A 21,250-nucleotide genomic window follows, 5' to 3' on the forward strand; every position below is an offset into this window, starting at 1 on the left:
TACTTGCTATTGAATTCAATGTAGTAAGTAGTTCCAAAACATTCAAAAATTTGTATAAATTCATTTTAAATGCGGTAAGTAGTTCCTAAATAATTGAAATACATGACTGAGACAAAATCACAAATTGTTAAAAATTTCTTCAACCGACCTGGACAGTCTGTTTTCAACCCGACCATCTTGCCACCTCCATATTCTATCTTCTTCAACCTATATTTAGTGTGGAAATAAAGTTTTTTGAACTAAATGAAATTACCCATCAACACCTTGGTCACTGAATCAATTTAGTTAACACTTTTGATTATATATCGAAATGTCATTGCGGGTAGATGAAAATTATAAATACTTATCAAATATAAGACAAAGAAAACAAAAATTGATCATATTCGTTTACATGATTATTAAAAGAATATTAAATTACTGGAACCCAAACTTCTTGCTTAACATATGCAACGCGTCATTCCGGAGGACGAAACAAAGCTTCTTAATGTAAAAAATGTTATATCAAACTTTGATACATAAATCATGTCAAATACAATAAAGTGGCCAATCTTTGAATAAGTCTACTTTACATTGTGTATATAAATAAAATAAATGCAAATAAAATGACATATTACATAGACTACTAACTGTTCTATTCCGAAATGAAAGAAATGTTGCATTTATCTGGTGCTTCTCTCGGTTTGCTTTGGAAAGATATGAACTATGAAAGAGCTGCTTGTTCTTTGTTATACCGACTGTTAAAAGAGTAGACCAACAATTAGTAATATCGTATTTTACGTGTTGTATACTGCTCTATAGTAAATTAATTCCTATATGAATTAAATTAGGAAATCATCAAATAATTAATAGTTATTATTTTAAGAAAATTTCCACATTACATAATCTAATAAAGTTTCAAACACTTGACCATCAACCCAGTAACACATTCAAATTATAATTTAACACACTAAAAGATAAGTAAACTGCCTCTAATCAAAGATATCTTATTTCACTTGTGCCCATCCATTATTTCACTAATCAAGCCCTCAACTAAGCCCCTTCCATTACACCTCTTTTTGGCACTTGTAGGTGAGAAATAAGTGTATCTGCGTGTTACCTATGTGACAACACTTTTTTTTTCAACCGAGCCTCCAACCAAGCCTCCATAACACATAGCCTTAGAACTAATATATTCCCAATCATCTCAAAATGAGAAAAAAAGGAACCAACAGTGGAGTAAGAGACAATTTCTAAAAGATAAGAAAATACATTATAATGTCTACGTATTTCAATAATATTATAGCTTTAGCAAAATTATAACTTTAGGTAATTATGATTCATGTCATCAATAATTTGCATGGTCCATTTTGGAGGAGCAACACTTTAACCTCATTAAACCATCATCAGAATCCCTGGCAAACCGGGCGGGTCAGGTGACGGAACCCTAGAACTACTACACAGCAAACACAAAAAAATAAAAATAAAAAATGATCCTATTTTTTAACTGAATTGAGTAAATGTCTTGTTAAGCATCAAGCAATTCAGTTCATGTGTTCCCAAAAGTACCAGACTCTTTACATAATAGTCTATTTTCATGTGTTGTACATTGAGATCTTTTTTACCTCAGTGAAGTATTATATTGTAGTAAAAGGGAAAAACTATTGTAAAATTACTAAATCAACATATTTAAGTTTTACTTTTAAGACCAATTCAGAGACATCATTTGGTATATTTTCAAGTTAAACCAAAAAATCAAGTAATTTCAACATGGACCAAAAATGACTCACAGTAGAACCATTAAGGTGTCTTTCAGGCCTTCAAACTTGTTGCATATCTGCTGCGAATCTTGAATAATTTCGCTTGAACACATGAAGATAAGCACCTTTGAACAAAGCAAGGGTCAAAACAAAAACATTTTCGGTTTAGTATTAAAACTATGCAGGTCATTTAGCTAAATTCTACTCATTTGATCCATTTAAAATAAAACACAAGAAATGCAGGTCATTAAAGGAATTCATGAAACTTACAGATAGCCGATAAGTTTAGTAACTTCTAAACCGGCATAAATACATTCATTTAGATTAAACCAACTCCAATGGGAGACTTTCCATACCAACCTGAAATTTTGATACAAACCTACTCTTCAGATTACAAAAATAAATAAATAATATAAAATATAAGAGTGAATAGAGAACACCTACATACCCCAAATACTCGTTTTGACCCGTTTCCCAGCCAGTGGCATGTCTACCTTATTAGGAGGGGGAGTGCACAAGCACACCCTAAGAAGCTGTAAAAGGTAAAAAAAAAAGACAGAAAAGTCACATTTGTTTTAAGTGTTAGGTGTGAATTTGTGATTTGAGGGCACTATAGTCATTCAGTGTGGACCTAAAGTATATCAGACAACAAATAAAAGAAACTTTTCTTATCTTTTAAAAAATGGTAATTTTCATTTGTATCCTTTAAAAATTAGTTTCAGTTTTCATTATATCCCTTCAAAAATGAAGATTTTAATACTTGATCTACATTATATATCTACCCAAATCACAATACAAAACCAATTCAGATCACTGAAGTTAATCACACATCATCTTGAATCACCGACCCTGAATTGTTTTAACCCACACAAAATTACCCATTACATGAACCGACCCATGGATATTGCTCAAAGCTCAAAGTAATACTCAACCTACGCAACACATTGTGGGGTCAAATAATGGTGCATGTCCAAGAAAGCATATAAATGTCATCCCCATCATCCATTCCATAGCTCACAATACCATCTCCAGTGCCCTTTTTCTCCACGCACAAGTTCTTCCTACAATAATCTGAAGTTCCTTGTTACTATAACAAAACTCAACAATTTGAGAAACTAACATCTTTAATTCTATTATTACTTCAAAGGTTGGGAATAAGCTGCACATTCAAATCTATTATTACTTCAAAACTTAACCATTTAACATTTAAATACTCGAAACTATTTATACTCGAAACTGTGGATCTTATTAACAAATCTGTTGAGCCGCTTCAAATAATCGAAACTGTTTATTCAGATTCCCGTTCTTATCCAGCTCAAGAATGACGACATTACCACACCTGAACCGCAAATATAAAATTTAATTAGTATAGGTAGCTATTAAGGAAGTACCGTTGATAATGTTGCAGAATCACCCTAGCTTTTCTTGATGAATACAGCCCTATAGAAAAGGATTACAGGTTAGAGCCGGCAATGGTGATTCACTTACGTAATTAATAATGGGTCAAATCAGATTATGTTTTGTTCTAATAGATCAAATAAGTTGAACAAAGATATATGGTTGAAAATAAATGGGTCAACCTCGAGGCAGGAAAAAATACATGTATATCTAGTTCACTAACATACAAAAAAATGAAAACGTACCTGAAATTAAAGAGAGTAACAGATTAGACTACCTCGAGGCCTTATATGGCGTTCCACTGTCAAATCGGCTCAACAGAAGGACTTTTCCAACACTTTGGCTAATACTATGTGTAGTAAAAAAAAACGTGCCTTCCTACATTCCGTGATTGTTTTCCAACCCAAATGTTCATCATCAAAAAGCATTCAAAGCATTCGCACGAGTTCAAGTAATGAACTTGATGGATGAGTATCATTTAATTACAAAAAAAAACCTGCATAGAATTCTCACATTTACCACAATATATACATCAGTGGCCATATTAATTCAATTTAACTACAAAGAAATTAAAAAAAATGTATCAAACACAACAATCAACCCATTTACAAATTACACATAACCCAGGTTGAGATTATCACCTCTAATTCACGCTTTCGCCTTAACCATTTGAAATAAAGAGGATACCATTCCTACACAAAACATTATATAAAATTGTTAAAAGTGAAATATCTAGTAAAAGTAATATAAAAACACAGTGTATTAATGCTAAAACCTTACATGGGAAGTCATCAAAGTTTCTACGCACATCTTTGACCCGTTAAAAGGAGGTGCATATTGGTGACTTTGCAGAAGAAGATAAACTGATTTCATATGATCATATCTAAGTTCATCTGAAGAATTATTAAGTGCAACAATAGTACCTACAGGTTAACCATGAACGAAGGATTTGCATGAGAAAAAAAGTAATCATCAGTCGAAATCGATAACTCACCAAAGAGTTTCTTGCAAATGCATTTGTTGACTTTTGTTTTATTGGCACCAAATATGACACCACCAAGTTGAGTTTTTGATAAACCTTTAGTACTTAATGAACCATGATAGGTACCCATCTTCAATCCATGCATTTATACATAATTAAATGATAATATTATAAGCAAAATAGAAAGTTGGTTACAGATATTTTAGCAAACAGATGATAGGATCATATAACTAATAAAAAAACCTTCATTTTCAACATTAATATATCAAAGACACATAAAGTAAGCCCAGAGCATTCATGAAAGAAAACTTTTAAATCAAACACAACAACACTAATCAATCAAATATATTAGCATTGTTCACTGAAAGATCAAATTGTGAATCGTTACTACAAATTTCACATTAACATGTTTTCCCATTTTGAGTACAAAAGTATTTTCAACTAGAAATTTAATACAAAAGACAATACTCATCAGTAAGATCAAAATTTTTGTCTAATACACACATAGTCAATGGTATTGGGGCTTCAATACCATACCTACGAAATGGGAGGAACACTGTCAGGTTCTAGTTCACCAGCGATCCAAAAGATAAAATGTAAGTGAAAATTGATGTTTATAATATAAAAGATAAAATATACTTCTAACTATAATTTAGAAATTTTGGCCAATCGAACTTAACTTACTCTGACTCGTTACCTGTATCCCCTGGCTCCTATGTAGCTTCGCCCTTGCACGTTCCATTACGGCCATGACTCTATTAACCTTAACTAAAGAAGGGAAAAATTTTCATTTATTTGGCACTGTTTCACTTAAAATTGAGAAACAATTATTAAATAGCATACCAAGTTCTTAATTATAAAATAGCATACCAAGTCAGAGACAATTGAAAAGGCCAGTTTCAACTACCATGTGCACATACAACTTGGTGATTTTCAAAGAGCTTTGATAATTTGACAGAAAGTTAAAACTCTCGACAGTACCTTCCGAATGCATAGATGCCCCTCATTATATGTACGTAAAATAAATCTCAAAATACCCTTTGAAGAACTGATAATTAATACGACATTATGAGGCACTGGCTGCAAAAAAAAATTATTATTATAACAATTCTTAAAATCAATTGAAATAATGGTAAAAACATATAAAAGAATATTAGTACCACTTGAGAAGAAGTTGGATCAAGGAGCACCTTAAAGAACCAAGTGCCGAATTGATACGACAATATCTGAAAAAAAAAGAAATTAGAATAAAATAACTGTTTAATCATATTATGAACTTTCATTGTATTCATATGTAAAGAAAAAACTGCTGGTAAATTAGAATCTGTATATGAATCAAATAAGCTATCATATTTCAGCAAAGTAACTTTGAAAACAACTAAAAATTCTTCATAGTAAGTAATCATATTGCAGCTAAGTAATTGGATATACATAGTAATTGGATATACATAGTATAAGAATACATCGTCAGAAAATAAGAGAACCTTTAATAATTACTCAACAAACACTGAACGCACCATGAGCATAATTACACTGACCGAACCCAAATGAAACTAAAATTTGGGTTGTTTATCTATTGCTTTCAATTGTAATCCAACAGATCTAGATTTTTTTATTCTTTTTCTGGTTGAAATTATTTCGTAGATCTACACAAAAACAGAAGAACTTACTTGGCGATTAGGGTTTGTTGATAGAATCAACCACTAGATGGATCAAAGAAGTCGAAGAAGGAGAAGGATGAACATTGGGATCCTGTAGCGTGAAGGAGAAGAGCGTTTGGTATTTAGGGTTTCTGAAAAATGAAGTTACGGGAGACAAGAAAGCGTTAAAAAGGAATATATATGATCCATTTGAAAACATGGGTGACCCAAATGTAGTCGGATCCCGCGTCCAGAGTTGATTTTGGTTTGTGTATTGAGAATTGAGATGGATTCCCTCCCAAAATCAACCTCTAATCCACCATAACATGCCACATCATCAAAGTGGCTTCACCATCCAAGGACAAATAGCCCAAATCATCTCCTTTATTAATATATATAGAATTAAAAAAAAATAAAAAACAACCATCACTAGTGATGGAATAAAGCTCGATTATGTGGCGTAACTTCATTATATGTTGTGAGTGATGGAAAACTATCGCTAGTAGAGCGTCCCTATCCCCTTATAATATTCCATAAACGTTTTTTAGTACCAACAAACCAAAAAGATAATATATAAAAATATCATCATTTAGAAGGTTAGTTTAATAGGGTGAGGATCAAATAGGAAGTTTATTTTGGCTAGGAAGGATAGGAAGCAATAGGATTATGACATGTGACAAAATTTAAAATAAAGATGAAGGGTATTTTAGTCAATCTTATCATTTTCTTCTTCCTTCTTCTTCCTAGTAACATCAAAACCCACCATCTTCAACCATTTCTTCACTTTCTATCTCAATAATCACTACATTATAGTGCGATTTTCGTCACCAATCAATGATTCAAACACCCGATCAACGTGTTCTTCAGTTTTTTTTTTTTGAAGAAAACCCGGTTTAATTTCATTCAGAATCTTGTTTTTTCCCGTGATTTTGAAGATAATCACTCGAACCGTTCGATTCGATCGCTGATAAGTGTTTCTATTATTCAAATTTCGTCAATCGTTGAAGAAATCGGCTTCGATCCATGTAAGAAATTCTTTAATTTCATTTTTACGATCTGGGTTTTTGATTTAGTCATTGCATTTTACGATCTTGGCGGGGGTCCGGGGGCAGCGCCCCTGGTAGCAGGGTCCAAGGGGCGGTAGTCCCTGGCTGGGGTCGAAATGCATCAGAAAATTTAATTTTCCAAAAATTGGCTCATTTCGAAGACAATAATTCGTAGACAATTCAGACAATTTTTTATTTGCTACTCTCTAGTTCAGACAATTCACAGACAGTTCACAGACAGTTTTATGTGTTCATTGCGTTTTAGAAATAAGAGAGTTTTATGTGTTTCTGGCCATTGCGTTTTAGAAAAAACACATTATTTAAGTGTTTTTAGTCATTGTGTTTTAGGTAAAACACATTTTTGAAGTGCTTTTAGTCATTGTGTTTTAGGTAAAACACATTTTTAGGTGTTTTCAGTCCATTGCGTTTTAGAGATAACACTTTCTTTTGTTTTTTTAGGCCATTGCGTTTTAGAAATGAGACATTTTTAAGTGTTTTCTGGCCATTGCGTTTTATAAATAAGACATTTCTTTGTGTTTTTTGTGCATTGCGTTTTAGGTAAACACATTTTTATGTGTTTTCAGTCCATTGCGTTTTAGAAAACAGACATTTTAAGTATTTTCTGGCCATTGCGTTTTAGAAATAAGACATGTGTTTGTGTTTTTGGTGCATTGCGTTTTAGGTAAAACACATTTTTATGTGTTTTCAGTTCATTGCGTTTTAGAAAGTACACTTTATTTTGTGTTTTTAAGCTATTGCGTTTTAGAAATAAGACATTTCTTTGTGTTTTCTGGCCATTGCGTTTTATAAATAAGACATTTCTTTGTTTTTTTCTGTGCATTGTGTTTTACCAAAATGTCATTTTTTAGATTTTTTTTCATTGCGTTTTACGCAACTGGGTTTTAGAAAAAAAATTCGAAAATATAGCAATAGTATACTCGTTTTAAAGATAAAAAACGCTCGTTTTTTGGTGCAATTTTTATTAAAAAAAAATAATGTCGTATGAAAGAGTTATTAACGTTTAAAAATGGGGGAGAATTGGAGGAGAGAGAAACTATTGACTTTGATTGACTAGAATGCCCTAAACAAACTCACGCGCCTCTTTTCTTCCCTTCAATTTCTCTAATTTAATCTTAGTCCTTGATTAACTAAATGGATGGTCAAGATTGCTTTCTAGTCTTCTTATCCAAAGAAACTTCCTATTATATGCTAACCCTAGTTTAATAAAATATAAAAATGAAAAAAAATGACGTTAGAAAGTTTAGAATATAGTAAATTTTTATTTTCTAAAGCTCATTCTCAGAAGCAAAATGTTTTTTTTTATCAAAACTGAAAAGGTTAATACAAATATTATTGTATTTAAACAATAAACATTAAGAAAAATTTAACAATTAATAGAAAATTTCAAGAAAAAGACCAATCTGAACGCTAAAACAAAAATTGAAGATTAAAGTATATAACAATAAAATTTTAAACATATTTTGATAAAAAATTTAAAAACGTTTTTTTATCAGCAATGAAATAAAAAAGATAACTTAATTAGTTTTGGTTTTGGTGGACGGATCACTTTATCAGCAATGAAAACTTTTAAAAACGTTTTGACCCATGCACAAATATTAAGATAAATAATAAGAGTTCCTGCACCACGCTGTCCACGCACACACAGCTAACCGGTCTTGGAAATATACATCGTTAATTGTAATTTCGGACTTTTGCTGCTACACTTGCCAATAGCCATCCATGCAGTAACTCTGGTCTTGGAAATGGGAGCTACCAATGACTTGGATATGTGCGGTCTTTGTTATTCGTATCACTCTATATAATATAATAAAAGAAATCATTTGAGGACACTTGTCATCATATTAAATCATCTCTTATAAATAATTATAATTTTAATTTAATTTCTTCTAATTAATTATATATAATACTTCTATTAAATATTATTTAATTTAATATCTTATATTATAGATAACTCTCATACTAAATATTATTAGTTTAATATCTTATGAATAATTATTATTTAGTTTAATCTCCTTCAACGGAATCCAGATTTTGGTTGATTGGACTTGTTCGTTTTAACAAAGAAGCGATAATGTGGGGCGGAGGAGATGATGAATGGCACGACGTAACCTACAGGAAGCAAAGAAGGTGCAACGAGAAGGAGATTACGTTCTTTGTGGCGAACTTGCCTGACAGGACATCAAAATCACTGCTGGGGAAAGCGTTTCAGCCATATGGTACACTAACTGATGCATACGTTGCGAAGAAAAGAGACACTCGTGGGAATTGTTTTGGATTCATCCGGTATGTGGGGGTTACGGACATTCTGGGAACACTGAGGAATATGAATACAGTCACTATCTACGATGCAAAAGTCTTAGTCTCGTTAGCAAAATATGACAAGGATCACCAGAAGATTAATCATCAGAATATCAATCCTCAGGGACCTCCCCGTCAACCAGGTGCTGCAGGTAATCAAACGAGATGGGTTCCGAAACCTAGCGTTCCACCGGGAGCCGGTGGGACGAAGCCAGGAGTACTGTATGCTGATATGGTGAGAGGTCAGAATCCAAACAATAGTCAGAAGTCCATTCAGATGGATGGTCACGGGGCATTTTATCCTAATCATTGTGTCGGGAAATCCATTATTGGGGAGGCACGAAACCTCAATGTGTTTAACACAGTGGACCTAGCAATAAGAAACGGGGGCTTTGATAATTTTAGTATGTCATATGTAGGGGGCTTGTTGATGTTGGTTACGTTCCATGATCGATCTATGGCTACCAGGTTCATCGACGAAGGGCGTCCGATATGGAGCAACATCTTTACAAAAGTGAAGATCTGGGAAGGTGAAGAGGTGGAGTTCACTCGGGTGGAAAAGTTAGTAGTTCAAGGTATGCCGTTCTTACTACGTGATAACTTAGTGTACGATAGAATTGGGGCTCTGTTTGGGAATGTGGTGCAAAAATCCGAATTTTCATGGGACCAAACCAATGTTTCTACTGGATCATGTTTCATTATCTCCAATCATCCTAGCCGGATTGAGGAAGAGGTTTTGATTACATGGAAAGGTAGGATGTACAAGATATGGGTCTCAGAAGACGTAACGACATGGGAACCGGATTTTGGAATTTTCGGTTCGGAAAAAACCTCGGATCAATGTAGAAGTGTTGCTGAACCGATACCGGTTGACGATGACTTAGAAGAAGGGGAGTTGAAGAGTTCCGGTGAAGACGCAGGGTCGGAATACCAGAATATGGTGGATGATCCGGTACCGGAAACTCAAGAGGTGCATGATAGTCCGGTCGGGATGGCAAAAAACTTGCATGGGAACTGTAATGCACCGTTCCGTATCCCGAGCCAAAATGATGAGGGAGGTGGTAATATCAATACCACGCCAGCAGTAAAGTCTTGCGGCCCCCAAGGTAATAATGATATGTCAAATGGTCCCAAGGTTGGAGAACATTCTGGTAACAATGGGCCGTTATTAAATACATCACTTGGGAAAAGGCTCCGTAATCAACACAGTCCTCCATCTGTGGGCTCAACTCAAGGCCCACAAACTAGGGCTTTCTTTGGTAACACTCCACAATCAGCCCAATTTGACCTTAACGTAGCAGTCTGTAATCGAAGCTATACTTCTGGGGATTCCCAAGGTAAACCAACGTTGGACCCTCCTTCTCTTACAACGGTAATAATCGCAGGGCCTGATCCAGATCCTGGGGATGCGTGCCGAGGCCAGTGCCAGAGTTCGAACCAGGAGATGGAAGCCGGAGCTGAATTCCTGGCGACGGCTCAGGTCGGAGCAGAGATTGGTATTAATTTGGAGGCTTTCGGAAAGGACACTACAGAGGTAATCATTGGTGAAGGTGCTGAAAATTGTTATCAATGAATTGCTTATCTATTAATTTACGAGGTGTCCGGAATAACCGGAAGGTGGAATGGATACGGGGTTTAAAGACAAGTCACGGGATTCAGTTTATTGCAATTCAATAAACGAAATTGGAAGATTCTGAGAAGTTCCAATTCAGTAACTTTTGGGAAAGGTCAGCTTTTCAACTTGCAGCAGTCGATTCTATAGGGAATTCGGGTGGCATTGCCTCGCTCTGGGATCCGTCCAGCTTCCTCAACGAAGAGGTAATTCAATCTCGTTGTTTTCTGTGTGTTTCTGGTCGACTGGTGCAGTCGGCAGTACGGCTGAATATAGTTAATGTATACGCTCCTAATGACCCATCTACCCGAAAATTGTTATGGTTGGATTTGCTACACTTGAAAAACAGTAGACAGGGGCTCTGGATTTTTTTGGGTGACTTCAATGAGGTACGGGCATCGAATGAAAGGGTAAATTCTGAGTTCAATGCATCGAATGCCGAGGCTTTTAATGACTTTATCTTGTCCGGGGCGTTGCATGACATGCATATGGGAGGAGCTCAGTTCTCATACATATCAGATAGAGGGGATAAATTGAGTCGTCTTGATAGGGTCCTAGTCTGTCTTGGTTTCATTGAAAATTGGCCGAATGCAGCCCTCACCGCCTTGGATAGATACATTACTGACCACCGGCCTCTACTTCTCAATGTAATTCCGTCAGACTTCGGCCATATCCCTTTCAGGTTTTTCAATTCGTGGTTTGAGCGTCCCGGTTTTTTGGAGTTTGTGATGCTTTTGTGCAGGTCCTTCAAGTTTAACGGCCCGGCAGATCTTCGGCTAGCTACTAAACTGAGATGGCTCAAGTATAGGATTAAGAACTGGGTAAAGGAGAACCGTGCTCGGGAGGATGATATATACAGAGATAAAAGTAGTCTGGTCGCCGCTCTAGAATTAATTGCAGAAGACAGGGAACTCTCTCCTACGGAGATAGAACTCAGGTCTGAATATAAACAGTATATGTGGGAGCATGACAGACTAAAAGATCTAGATATCCGTCAAAAGTCTAGGGCTAGGTGGGCCTTAGAAGGGGACGAAAATTCAAAATTCTTCCATACGGTGGTAAAAGCGAACATTAATTCCAGTAGGATTAACGGCATTTATATGGATGGGGAATGGGTCACGAACCCAGTTAGCATAAAACAACATTTTTAAGAGTTTTATGCTAAACTTTATTCGGAGCCCATGCCTTACCGTCCAAAGTTCGATTGCCCAAATCTGAAAACGTTGTCTGTGGTAGAGGCCGAAGCCATGGAGGTTCCATTCACGTTATTGGAAATAAAAAACGCGATATGGGATTGTGATGGAGATCGAGCACCCGGGCCGGACGGGTTCAACTTTCGGTTCATAAAGCGGTGTTGGGACGGTTTGAAGAACGATTTCCAGAAACTATTAGAAGAATTCTATGTTAATGGTACTATTAACAGGAGCTGCTCCTCATCATTCATCGCCCTTATCCCTAAAATTAAGGATCCGCTACAACCCGCAGACTTTCGGCCTATTAGCTTGATCGGTTGTGTCAACAAAGTAATATCCAAAGTCCTAGTTAATCGACTTAAAGGGGTGATTGGGAAGTTGATCTCGGAGGAGCAAACGGCGTTCCTAAGTGGTAGAAATATCACAGACGGACCTCTCATGTTTAACGAGGTACTAGCTTGGATGAAGGTAGCTAAAAAGGAAGGTATGATCTTTAAAGTTGACATTCACAAGGCCTACGATTCGCTTAATTGGGATTTTCTGCATTCCGTCATGGCCCAAATGAATTTCCCACCCAGATGGTGTATGTGGATAATGGCTATTCTACGATCTTCCCGGGCCTCCGTCCTCGTCAATGGATCTCCAACCATGGAATTTAATTGTACACGTGGTCTCCGTCAGGGAGATCCACTGTCACCGTTCTTATTTCTTATGGCTATGGAGGCGTTATCCGGAATTATGCACAACGCCTCCTCGAGTGGGATATTTCAAGGCATTAAATGCGCGGTGAATGGCCCTATTTTAACTCACTTACTCTATGCGGATGACGTTGTTTTCCTTGGAAAATGGTCGATTGAAAACGCGTTAAACCTTAGAAGAATCCTTAAATGCTTTTATATGGCCTCGGGCCTTAAGGTAAACCTCGGAAAGAGTAATCTTTTTGGTGTGGGAGTTGGACACAATGAAGCGGGGGTTATGGCCGATGTGTTACGATGCAAGGCTCGAACCTTCCCATTTAAGTACTTGGGGTTACAGGTTGGTGGTAATATGAACTTAGTGAAAAACTGGAAACCGGTTTTGGAAGTATTTAAGAACCGGTTATCCTTATGGAAAGGTAAAACCCTTTCCTACGGAGGAAGAATCACTTTAATAAAATCGGTCCTTAATTCGCTTCCAAACTATTATTTCGCATTATACAAGGCTCCGAATCAAGTTATTAAAGAACTTGAAAGTATCCGGAGATCATTTTTTTGGAGTGGCACGGAAGAAAAGAACAAAGGGAATTGGATTGCTTGGGAGAAGGTCATCGCTCCGGTCGAATATGGTGGATTGGGATTTGGTTCTCTAAAAGATACTAATCTAGCCATGCTAGCAAAATGGTGGTGGAGATTCAAGGTTGAGAAAGACAGCTTGTGGAGAAAGGTAATATGGGCGATTCATAATAAATCGAGATCCTGGAATTTCATTCCAGCCAAGATATCGATACCGGGGCCGTGGAAACAAATTAAGAACATTTCGCCCGAGTTAGAAAGCTCGAATCTGAATTTATCAAACCAAATTAAAGGGGTACTCGGGAACGGGGTCGACATTTTATTTTGGATAGACACGTGGCTAGAAGACTTACCATTGGCGCAGAAGTTCCCAGCTCTGTTCAACATAGAGTCCAACAAGATGTGCACAGTTTCGGACCGGGTTACTAACAATACGCAAGGGGTAGCTGTAAAGTGGGTTTGGAACAGTGAACCGGCTTCGGCGGTGGAATTAGCGGAAGTTCAGCAGTTAAATCAGAAGCTTGTGGGGGTTAAATGTGCAGAAAAAAAAGACCGATGGAGATGGGGACTAGACCCGAATGGTAACTTCTCGGTCGCTACCATAAAAAACATGTTATCTCAGCCTACAGGTCTTGTCCGAATTCTATTTTTAAGTGGAATAATTGGACGCCAAAGAAGGTAGGAATAGTAGGTTGGCGTGCGTTGGTGGAAAGGTTACCGACAGGATGTGCTCTGCAGATCAAAGGGATTCAGCTGGAGTCAACTTCATGCCCTCTTTGTCACGAAATGCCGGAAACGTGTGAACATCTCTTCGTAGCCTGTCAATTCGCCCAAATGGTATGGACCGTTATCGCGCAATGGTGCAAGGTCCAGGACTCTTTCTTTTTTAGCATCATGGATTTGCTCCAAATAAATGATGTGGTGACCGGATCTGTTAAAAAGAAAAAAAATGATACATGCCATAACACATGTGTATCTTTGGAGTATTTGGCGGATGAGGAATAAGGTTGTGTTCGAACAAGCCCCTATATCAGTTCCGGCAGTTGTAGAGGAAATAAAGTACATGAGCTATCAATGGGTCAAAAATCGGTCGAGAGAAGGTGACCTCAATTGGGACAAATGGAGGAGGTTCGAAGTTTTCTAAAAAGTTTTATAGTTTCTATTATGTAATGTTTTCTCTGTTTCGGTTTTTGTTTTGTTCTTAATTGGCGGATGTAATTTTGGTGCTAGTACCTTGCTAGATGGTGAATAAAAATTTCTGTTGGTCGTTCAAAAAAAAGTTTAATCTCCTTCTCATTTATAATATTATTTTTTTGAATTAAGAGTTAATTACATAGTTAGTCCATGTGGTTTGCACAAAGTAAATACTTAGATACTAATAGTTTAAAATCACATTCTAGGGTATTAACTTTTCATTTTATAATGTTTGGAGGTATTAACGTTATTTGTAGATTTAAAATCACAATCTATTAGCTCCTAAGTATGTTATTTTATGCAAACAACAGAGACTAACTATGTTAATACCCTAGAAGTTAATACCTTCAAACGTTACAAAATGAAAAGTTAATACACTAGAAGGTGATTTTAAACTATTAGTACGTAAGTATGTTATTTTGGGCAAACCGCAGGGACTAACTATGTAATTAACTCTTTGAATTAATTATATTTGAACGTTTTGTTTGGTATCAAATAAATTTTACGAAACTTAAAATAAAATTAACTAATAATATTTATCATTTATACATTTACGGAGTTTTAAATAAATGGTTAAATTTATTGAGACTTCGTTAACAAATTTTGCAATAACAGAATAATCTATTTTTATCACGAAAACCGTATTAGTATATTAAATATTTTTATTTTTACTATACAAAATTACATTTACTCAACCCATGTAACACATGAGGTTTTCTAAGATATAACTTTTATTATTTGATATATAAAATTAGATTTATTCAATTCGTACAATACACGGGGTTTTTTAAGGATATATATTTTTATTATTTAGTACAAAGTAAATACTTAGATACTAATAGTTTAAAATCACATTCTAGGGTATTAACTTTTCATTTTATAATGTTTGGAGGTATTAACGTTATTTGTAGGTTTAAAATCACAATCTATTAGCTCCTAAGTATGTTATTTTGTGCAAACAACAGAGACTAACTATGTTAATACCCTAGAAGTTAATACCTTCAAACGTTACAAAATGAAAAGTTAATACACTAGAAGGTGATTTTAAACTATTAGTACGTAAGTATGTTATTTTGGGCAAACCGCATGGACTAACTATGTAATTAACTCTTTGAATTAATTATATTTGAACGTTTTGTTTGGTATCAAATAAATTTTACGAAACTTAAAATAAAATTAACTAATAATATTTATCATTTATACATTTACGGAGTTTTAAATAAATGGTTAAATTTATTGAGACTTCGTTAACAAATTTTGCAATAACAGAATAATCTATTTTTTATCACGAAAACCGTATTAGTATATTAAATATTTTTATTTTTACTATACAAAATTACATTTACTCAACCCATGTAACACATGAGGTTTTCTAAGATATAACTTTTATTATTTGATATATAAAATTAGATTTATTCAATTCGTACAATACACGGGGTTTTTTAAGGATATATATTTTTTATTATTTAGTACAGAAAATTACATTTATCCAAACCATGTAATGTGCATATTTTTAAAGATGTAATTTTTTATTGTTTGGTATATAAAATTACATTTATTCAACCAGTGTAATAAATGAGGTTTTTTAAAGACGTATTCTTTTATTATTTGGTAAACAATATTACATTTATTCAACTCGTGTAATACACGTGGTTTTAAAGATATAACTTTTTTATTTAATATATAAAATTATATTTATTCAACCCGTACAATAAATGAGATTTAAAGATATATTGTGTTAATTGCTCGGATGGTCCCTGTGGTTTCAACTTTTTTCACGTTTAGTCCCCACCTTTTGAAAATAGCAGGTATGCTCCCTATGGTTTGTCATTTTGTTACTCGGATAGTCCCTGAGTAGATGTCAGTTAGTTTGAAAATAGCAGGTATGCTCCCTATGGTTTGTCATTTTGTTACTCGGATAGTCCCCAAAGTAAATGTTGGGGGACTATCCGAGTAACAAAATGACAAACCATAGGGAGCATACATGCTATTTTCAAAATGTGGGGACTAAACGTGAAACCACAGGGACCATCCGAGCAATTAACTCTTTTATTATTTAGTATATAAAATTTATTTATTCAACCCCGTGTAATACACGGGGTTATAACCTAGTTTTCTTTTAAAAGAATCCGAAGTAATTACGTTAATTCAATTTCTAATAAAACTAAATTACAAGTTTTGTTTTTTTTATGTCTGTCACAAATTTCAAGCGATGTCCTTTACCTTTAAAATTGATACCTTTTGTACTTAATGTTTGAAAATATTGCACGTTATGTCCATTAACGCTAACTCAGTTAGAATTTTTGGTTAAATCTGATAACCCAAAGATATTTTAGTCTTTTTACCCATTTATTTAAAATAATTAAAATAGTTTTTTTTTTGAACAACAACCATCTATATATAGATATAGAAGCCAGCAAGGGGCTGGAAAAAAATACACCAGTTCAAAGAACAAAAACAATTACAACATAGCAGAAATGTCAAAAGTGACCCACTCGTTCCAGCCCGTTGAGATACCCTTTGCTCTATTCTTCATCCACAAGAATGATTCTTCTTTTGTCAACTCCACAATAGTCTGGACAGGGACCATGTTGTCGTTGAATTCCTTTTCGTTTCGTGCTAACCATAGTCTCCACATACACGCCATAGCCACCATTTGCACTGTTTGCTTCCACTTTTTTGATCCAACTTGCACCGAGATGTGCTCAAATAGTTGTGAAACCGAAACCCACTCGCAATCCATAGAGATTTTTAGCCACCTCAGAATGTTCCACCAAACCGCTTTAGCCCATAAGCAAGATACGAAGAGATGGTCGCTTGATTCCTCGTTTATTCCGCACCTGCTACAAAAATTGTTTGTGATATTAATCCCTCTTTTCACCAAGCTTAGTTTATCCGCAATTCTCCCAAGCTCGGCCCGCCAAACTAAGTAGTTAACCTTGAGAGGAGCCCAAGCATTCCATTTGAAGGATCCACAGTCGCTAGGAACCGTGCCCTTCAGCTCTAACTCTTGGCGAATACTTTTAGTGGAGAACCTCTCCCCTCGATCATTATCCCAACGCCACATATCCTTTCCGCCTTTGAAACGGACTTGCTGAAGAAAGCACATTAAATTGCCAATTTCCCTCCATTCCACCTCAGACCTTGGGTTTGTTATCCAACCCCATTTCCACTGGTAGGTGGACCCGACCATCTCGAAATAGGAGTCTAAATACCCTCCTTTATCAATTGCCAACTTGAAAATATTAGGGAACAAATATTTCAACGGCCCTCGACCCAACCAATTGTCGTGCCAAAAAAGTGTTTCTTCCATCTCCCACTTCAACCAGAAGTTTATCTTTGACCCTTAGACCCATCTTCCCTAGCTTGCCGTCCAATTCCACTATATTTTTCCACCAACCCGTTGTAGACCGCTTCACGGGAATGATATCCTTACCTCTATGCGGACCATGAATAGCTAATATAACTTGTGCCCAAAGTTGAGGCGGGTTGTCGCGAATCCTTCACCACCATTTGGACAACATCGCCATATTGAACTCTTCTAACCCGCCGATCCCGAGACCCCCCTGATCCTTTGTCCTTATCAACTTACCCCATCTAACCCACGCCATCTTGTTTCTATTCCCCACTTGACCCCACACAAAAGACCTGCGAAGCCCTTCCAGAATCCTTAAGACAGCTTTAGGGGCCTGAAAGACTCCTAGATAGTAAGACGAGAGGCTGCGAAGCACAGATTTGGCGAGCGTTACCCGACCCGCAAAAGATAAGGTCCTGGCCTTCCACGCATTTAACTTGGTCTGGAACCTCTTGACAATCGGTTGCCAACTTTTTACCACCACCCACCCCACACTTGCCGCCACCCACCCCAACCACCACCGCTCACACACCTCTGAACCAGACCATACAACCATCCTTCATCGCACCGCATCACCACCAGCACAAACCAGTGCAAACCAGAACTCCGTCGGCCTCAACCGACCTCCGACCACTTCCATATCTCTACAATCACTCCATTTTAAAACGATGAAATTATATACACATACCCATTGAATCTGAGGAGTTTCTTCTGTAATTAGCATCTTTTTAGGCTCTTCATAAGTAGCACATGTGCTAGAATAAATCAGAGAGAGGTTAGGAGAAAGAGAAAGTGGTTGTCGACTTACTTCCGGCGAACTCTGGTCAACAATGGCAATCCCAGATCGAAGATTCAAGGAGTGGTGACGGCATCTGGTGTTAGATTCGAAGACTCGGGTGATGGTGGTGGATGGTTTCCGTACAACTCCACCATCGATCTGCAACCATTACACGACGGAGTTAGCACCAAATCAAATGACATCTCTAAAAAATCTGCAGAAACATGTTTGAAATTGTGAATTAACAGATTATTAGGCAATATTGCAGTTATAGAATCTGATTATTGTAAATTAAACCTTGTGGAGGATGATAGGGGATTTGGGTGTACTGTAAAAACCCTAATTAAAAGGAAGATGTAGGATTATAGAAGTTGGTGGTTGATACGGTGGGGTTTTGCAGGTTGGGGGTTTAGAGCATTCACATTGTTGGCATCAAATTCTCTGTGTGGTGTTTTTAAAATATAAAGAGTATAAAATGTGGTTGTGAGTGGAGGAGAGATAAAATGTTACTGTTTATCTGTATATTTAAGGGGGACACTGTTCACCCCCTAAATTTTTAATATATTTTGAAAGTGGTTGTGAGTGAAGGAGAGATAAAAGGTAATGATAAATGTTATGCTCAAGTGAAAGGTGATTTATTAGTCAAATATTTTGTTATGCTAGTGTTAAATTAACTGTAATGGGCCAGTGTTGTAAGTTAGGTATTTCTGAAATCCAGCAGCTAATACATTGGTCAATTGCAGAATTCTGCAAATGAAATACTATGGAAATGGGTATCTTCAACAAAGTCCATATTCTTCAAATGATCGACGCCGTTAATGGCGGAAATTTTGAGAAAAGGGGAAGTTTATTGTCCTTTGAAATTAAGATCTGAAGGTTATTATGTGTATGATTGGTGTTGAAGACAAGTGGGGAGGTGAAATGACCGTTCTACCCTCATGTGTAGTGCACATGACATAACTTAACTGAAAATTATAACTGGGTTTGCCCTAAAGGACATAACGTGCAATATTTTCAAACATTAAGTACAAAAGTGATCAATTTTAAAGGTAAAGGAAAGCGCCTGAAATTTGGAACAAACATAAAGGACAAAACTTGTAATTTACTCTTCTAATAAATAAACTTTAATCTAATAGAGTAATATTGATATTTGTACTACAATTGTCAGAAAATGTAAAAATATATTTTTTACATAGCAAATTAACATCCAAACATTTCATAAGGGGTTTTCTAATGGCACACCCCCTGTCTGTCTGCACACTTTTGAATTTAATACGCATCGTATAGGCCTATACGATGCGTATTGAATTAAAGTAAAAAACATGGCAGACTGACAGGTGCAGGTTATGTCTGGCGGCGAGCTTGATACGCATCGTATAGGCCTATACGATGCGTATCAGGCCACTGTTTTTTTAAATTTATTTTTTGTTGTGTTGTGTCGAAGGAGAACCCGAGAAACGAAAGGGATTTCGAGCAGTTGGTCGATGATATGATTGATAAAGATCTTGACACGATTATTTCCATTTTCAAGTATTATTAAAACCATTCAACCAACCAGTCTACAATGTGGTTCCCAATTTGCGGAACATAATCCCAGATTGTCTAAAGAAACGCTTTTATCATGTGTCATGTGGTAAACAAATACCAAGGGTGTATACAGATCTCTATTCGGTCATCTTTCCAAGCTTTAATATACGAATATGTGTCCCAATTTGCGGAACATAATCCCAGATTGTCTAAAGAAGCGCTTTTATCATGTGTCATATTAGATGTGTTATGGTGAGATTTTTCAAGTTTGCACAGTGGGAGAAAAGACCACACCTCTGTCAGTATTGTCCTTTAAATTCGCATAAACATATATTCGTTTCATAACCTCCTCCTATAAATCAACCATAACTCACCCGATACGTCTTCTCTGTATCACATATGATAAAAGCGCTTCTTTAGATAATCTGGGATTATGTTCCGTTTCTTCAAGATTTACGTCTGATGTCCAGGTTTGATCACATTTGACTTCATCTGCGGCAGTCCAATGACTTTCTTGAGTCACAGAAACGACAATAGGGCCCACGGATCTTATGCCCACCCGAGACCGACCTCTGGATCACACATGATAAAAGCACTTCTTTAGACAATCTGGGATTATGTTCCGTTTCTTCAAGATTTACGTCTGATGTCCAAGTTTAATCACATTTGACTTCATTTGCGGCAGTCCAATGACTTTCTTGAGTCACAGATCCGACAATAGGGCCCACGGATTTTATGCCCACCCGAGACCGACCTCTGGATCACACATGATAAAAGCGCTTCTTTAGACAATCTGGGATTATATTCCGTTTCTTCAAGATTTACGTCTGATGTCCAAGTTTGATCACATTTGGCTTCATCTGCGGCAGTCCAATGACTTTCTTGGTTTAATTACATCTTCAATCGAGACCGCATTATTAATTATAATGAAGCAATGAAGATTGAATGTGGAAATGTTCCGTATTTTCTCCTTTTCTAATTCTCGAAGAATCTCGTAACTACCGATATCTCATCCTTCTGTTGTGCAGTACTTCCAAGACTATTCAAGTGAGTCCTATGAAGCAAGTGTCTATCTATTCAATTGAGAGGAATCATTGCATTACATTCCCGTTGAAAACAAATTATGTCTGTCTGAACCAACCGAAATCCACAAATTTCCAACAATTAACAGGACATTGTTAAAAGGGAAAATCTAATCG

General features: G+C 36.1%; 2 protein-coding genes across 9 annotated transcripts; both read right to left on the reverse strand.

Annotated features, from left to right (window-relative positions):
* Positions 1-506: 506 nt before the first annotated feature.
* LOC118487188 lies at positions 507-5,904 on the reverse strand. Of its 8 annotated transcripts, none has more exons than XR_004880694.1 (13): positions 5,787-5,904; positions 5,277-5,342; positions 4,987-5,196; positions 4,814-4,884; positions 3,915-4,057; positions 3,776-3,826; positions 3,380-3,630; positions 3,128-3,176; positions 2,669-2,807; positions 2,185-2,269; positions 2,007-2,096; positions 1,767-1,861; positions 507-734 (listed from the first exon to the last, which is right to left on the reverse strand). XR_004880694.1 is itself a non-coding variant. In XM_035983769.1 (7 exons), exons 4-7 carry the CDS (start codon positions 4,865-4,867, stop codon positions 3,740-3,742), a joined length of 372 nt encoding a protein of 123 aa, XP_035839662.1. In that variant the 5' UTR covers positions 4,868-4,884; positions 4,987-5,196; positions 5,277-5,342; positions 5,787-5,904; the 3' UTR covers positions 3,637-3,739. The 8 variants fall into 8 exon arrangements, 2 of the variants coding, with proteins under 2 accessions (XP_035839662.1, XP_035839663.1); XR_004880697.1 differs by having other exon boundaries at positions 2,669-2,797; positions 3,915-4,246; XR_004880695.1 differs by having other exon boundaries at positions 2,673-2,807; positions 3,915-4,246.
* A 10,948-nt stretch (positions 5,905-16,852) lies between these two features.
* On the reverse strand, positions 16,853-17,704 carry LOC110913733. The gene has a single exon (XM_022158557.1). It carries the CDS (start codon positions 17,702-17,704, stop codon positions 16,853-16,855), a length of 852 nt encoding a protein of 283 aa, XP_022014249.1.
* Between the last annotated feature and the right edge of the window lie 3,546 nt (positions 17,705-21,250).

Source organism: Helianthus annuus, chromosome 15 (genome assembly GCF_002127325.2).
Source record: "Helianthus annuus cultivar XRQ/B chromosome 15, HanXRQr2.0-SUNRISE, whole genome shotgun sequence".
NCBI lineage: Eukaryota > Viridiplantae > Streptophyta > Magnoliopsida > Asterales > Asteraceae > Helianthus > Helianthus annuus.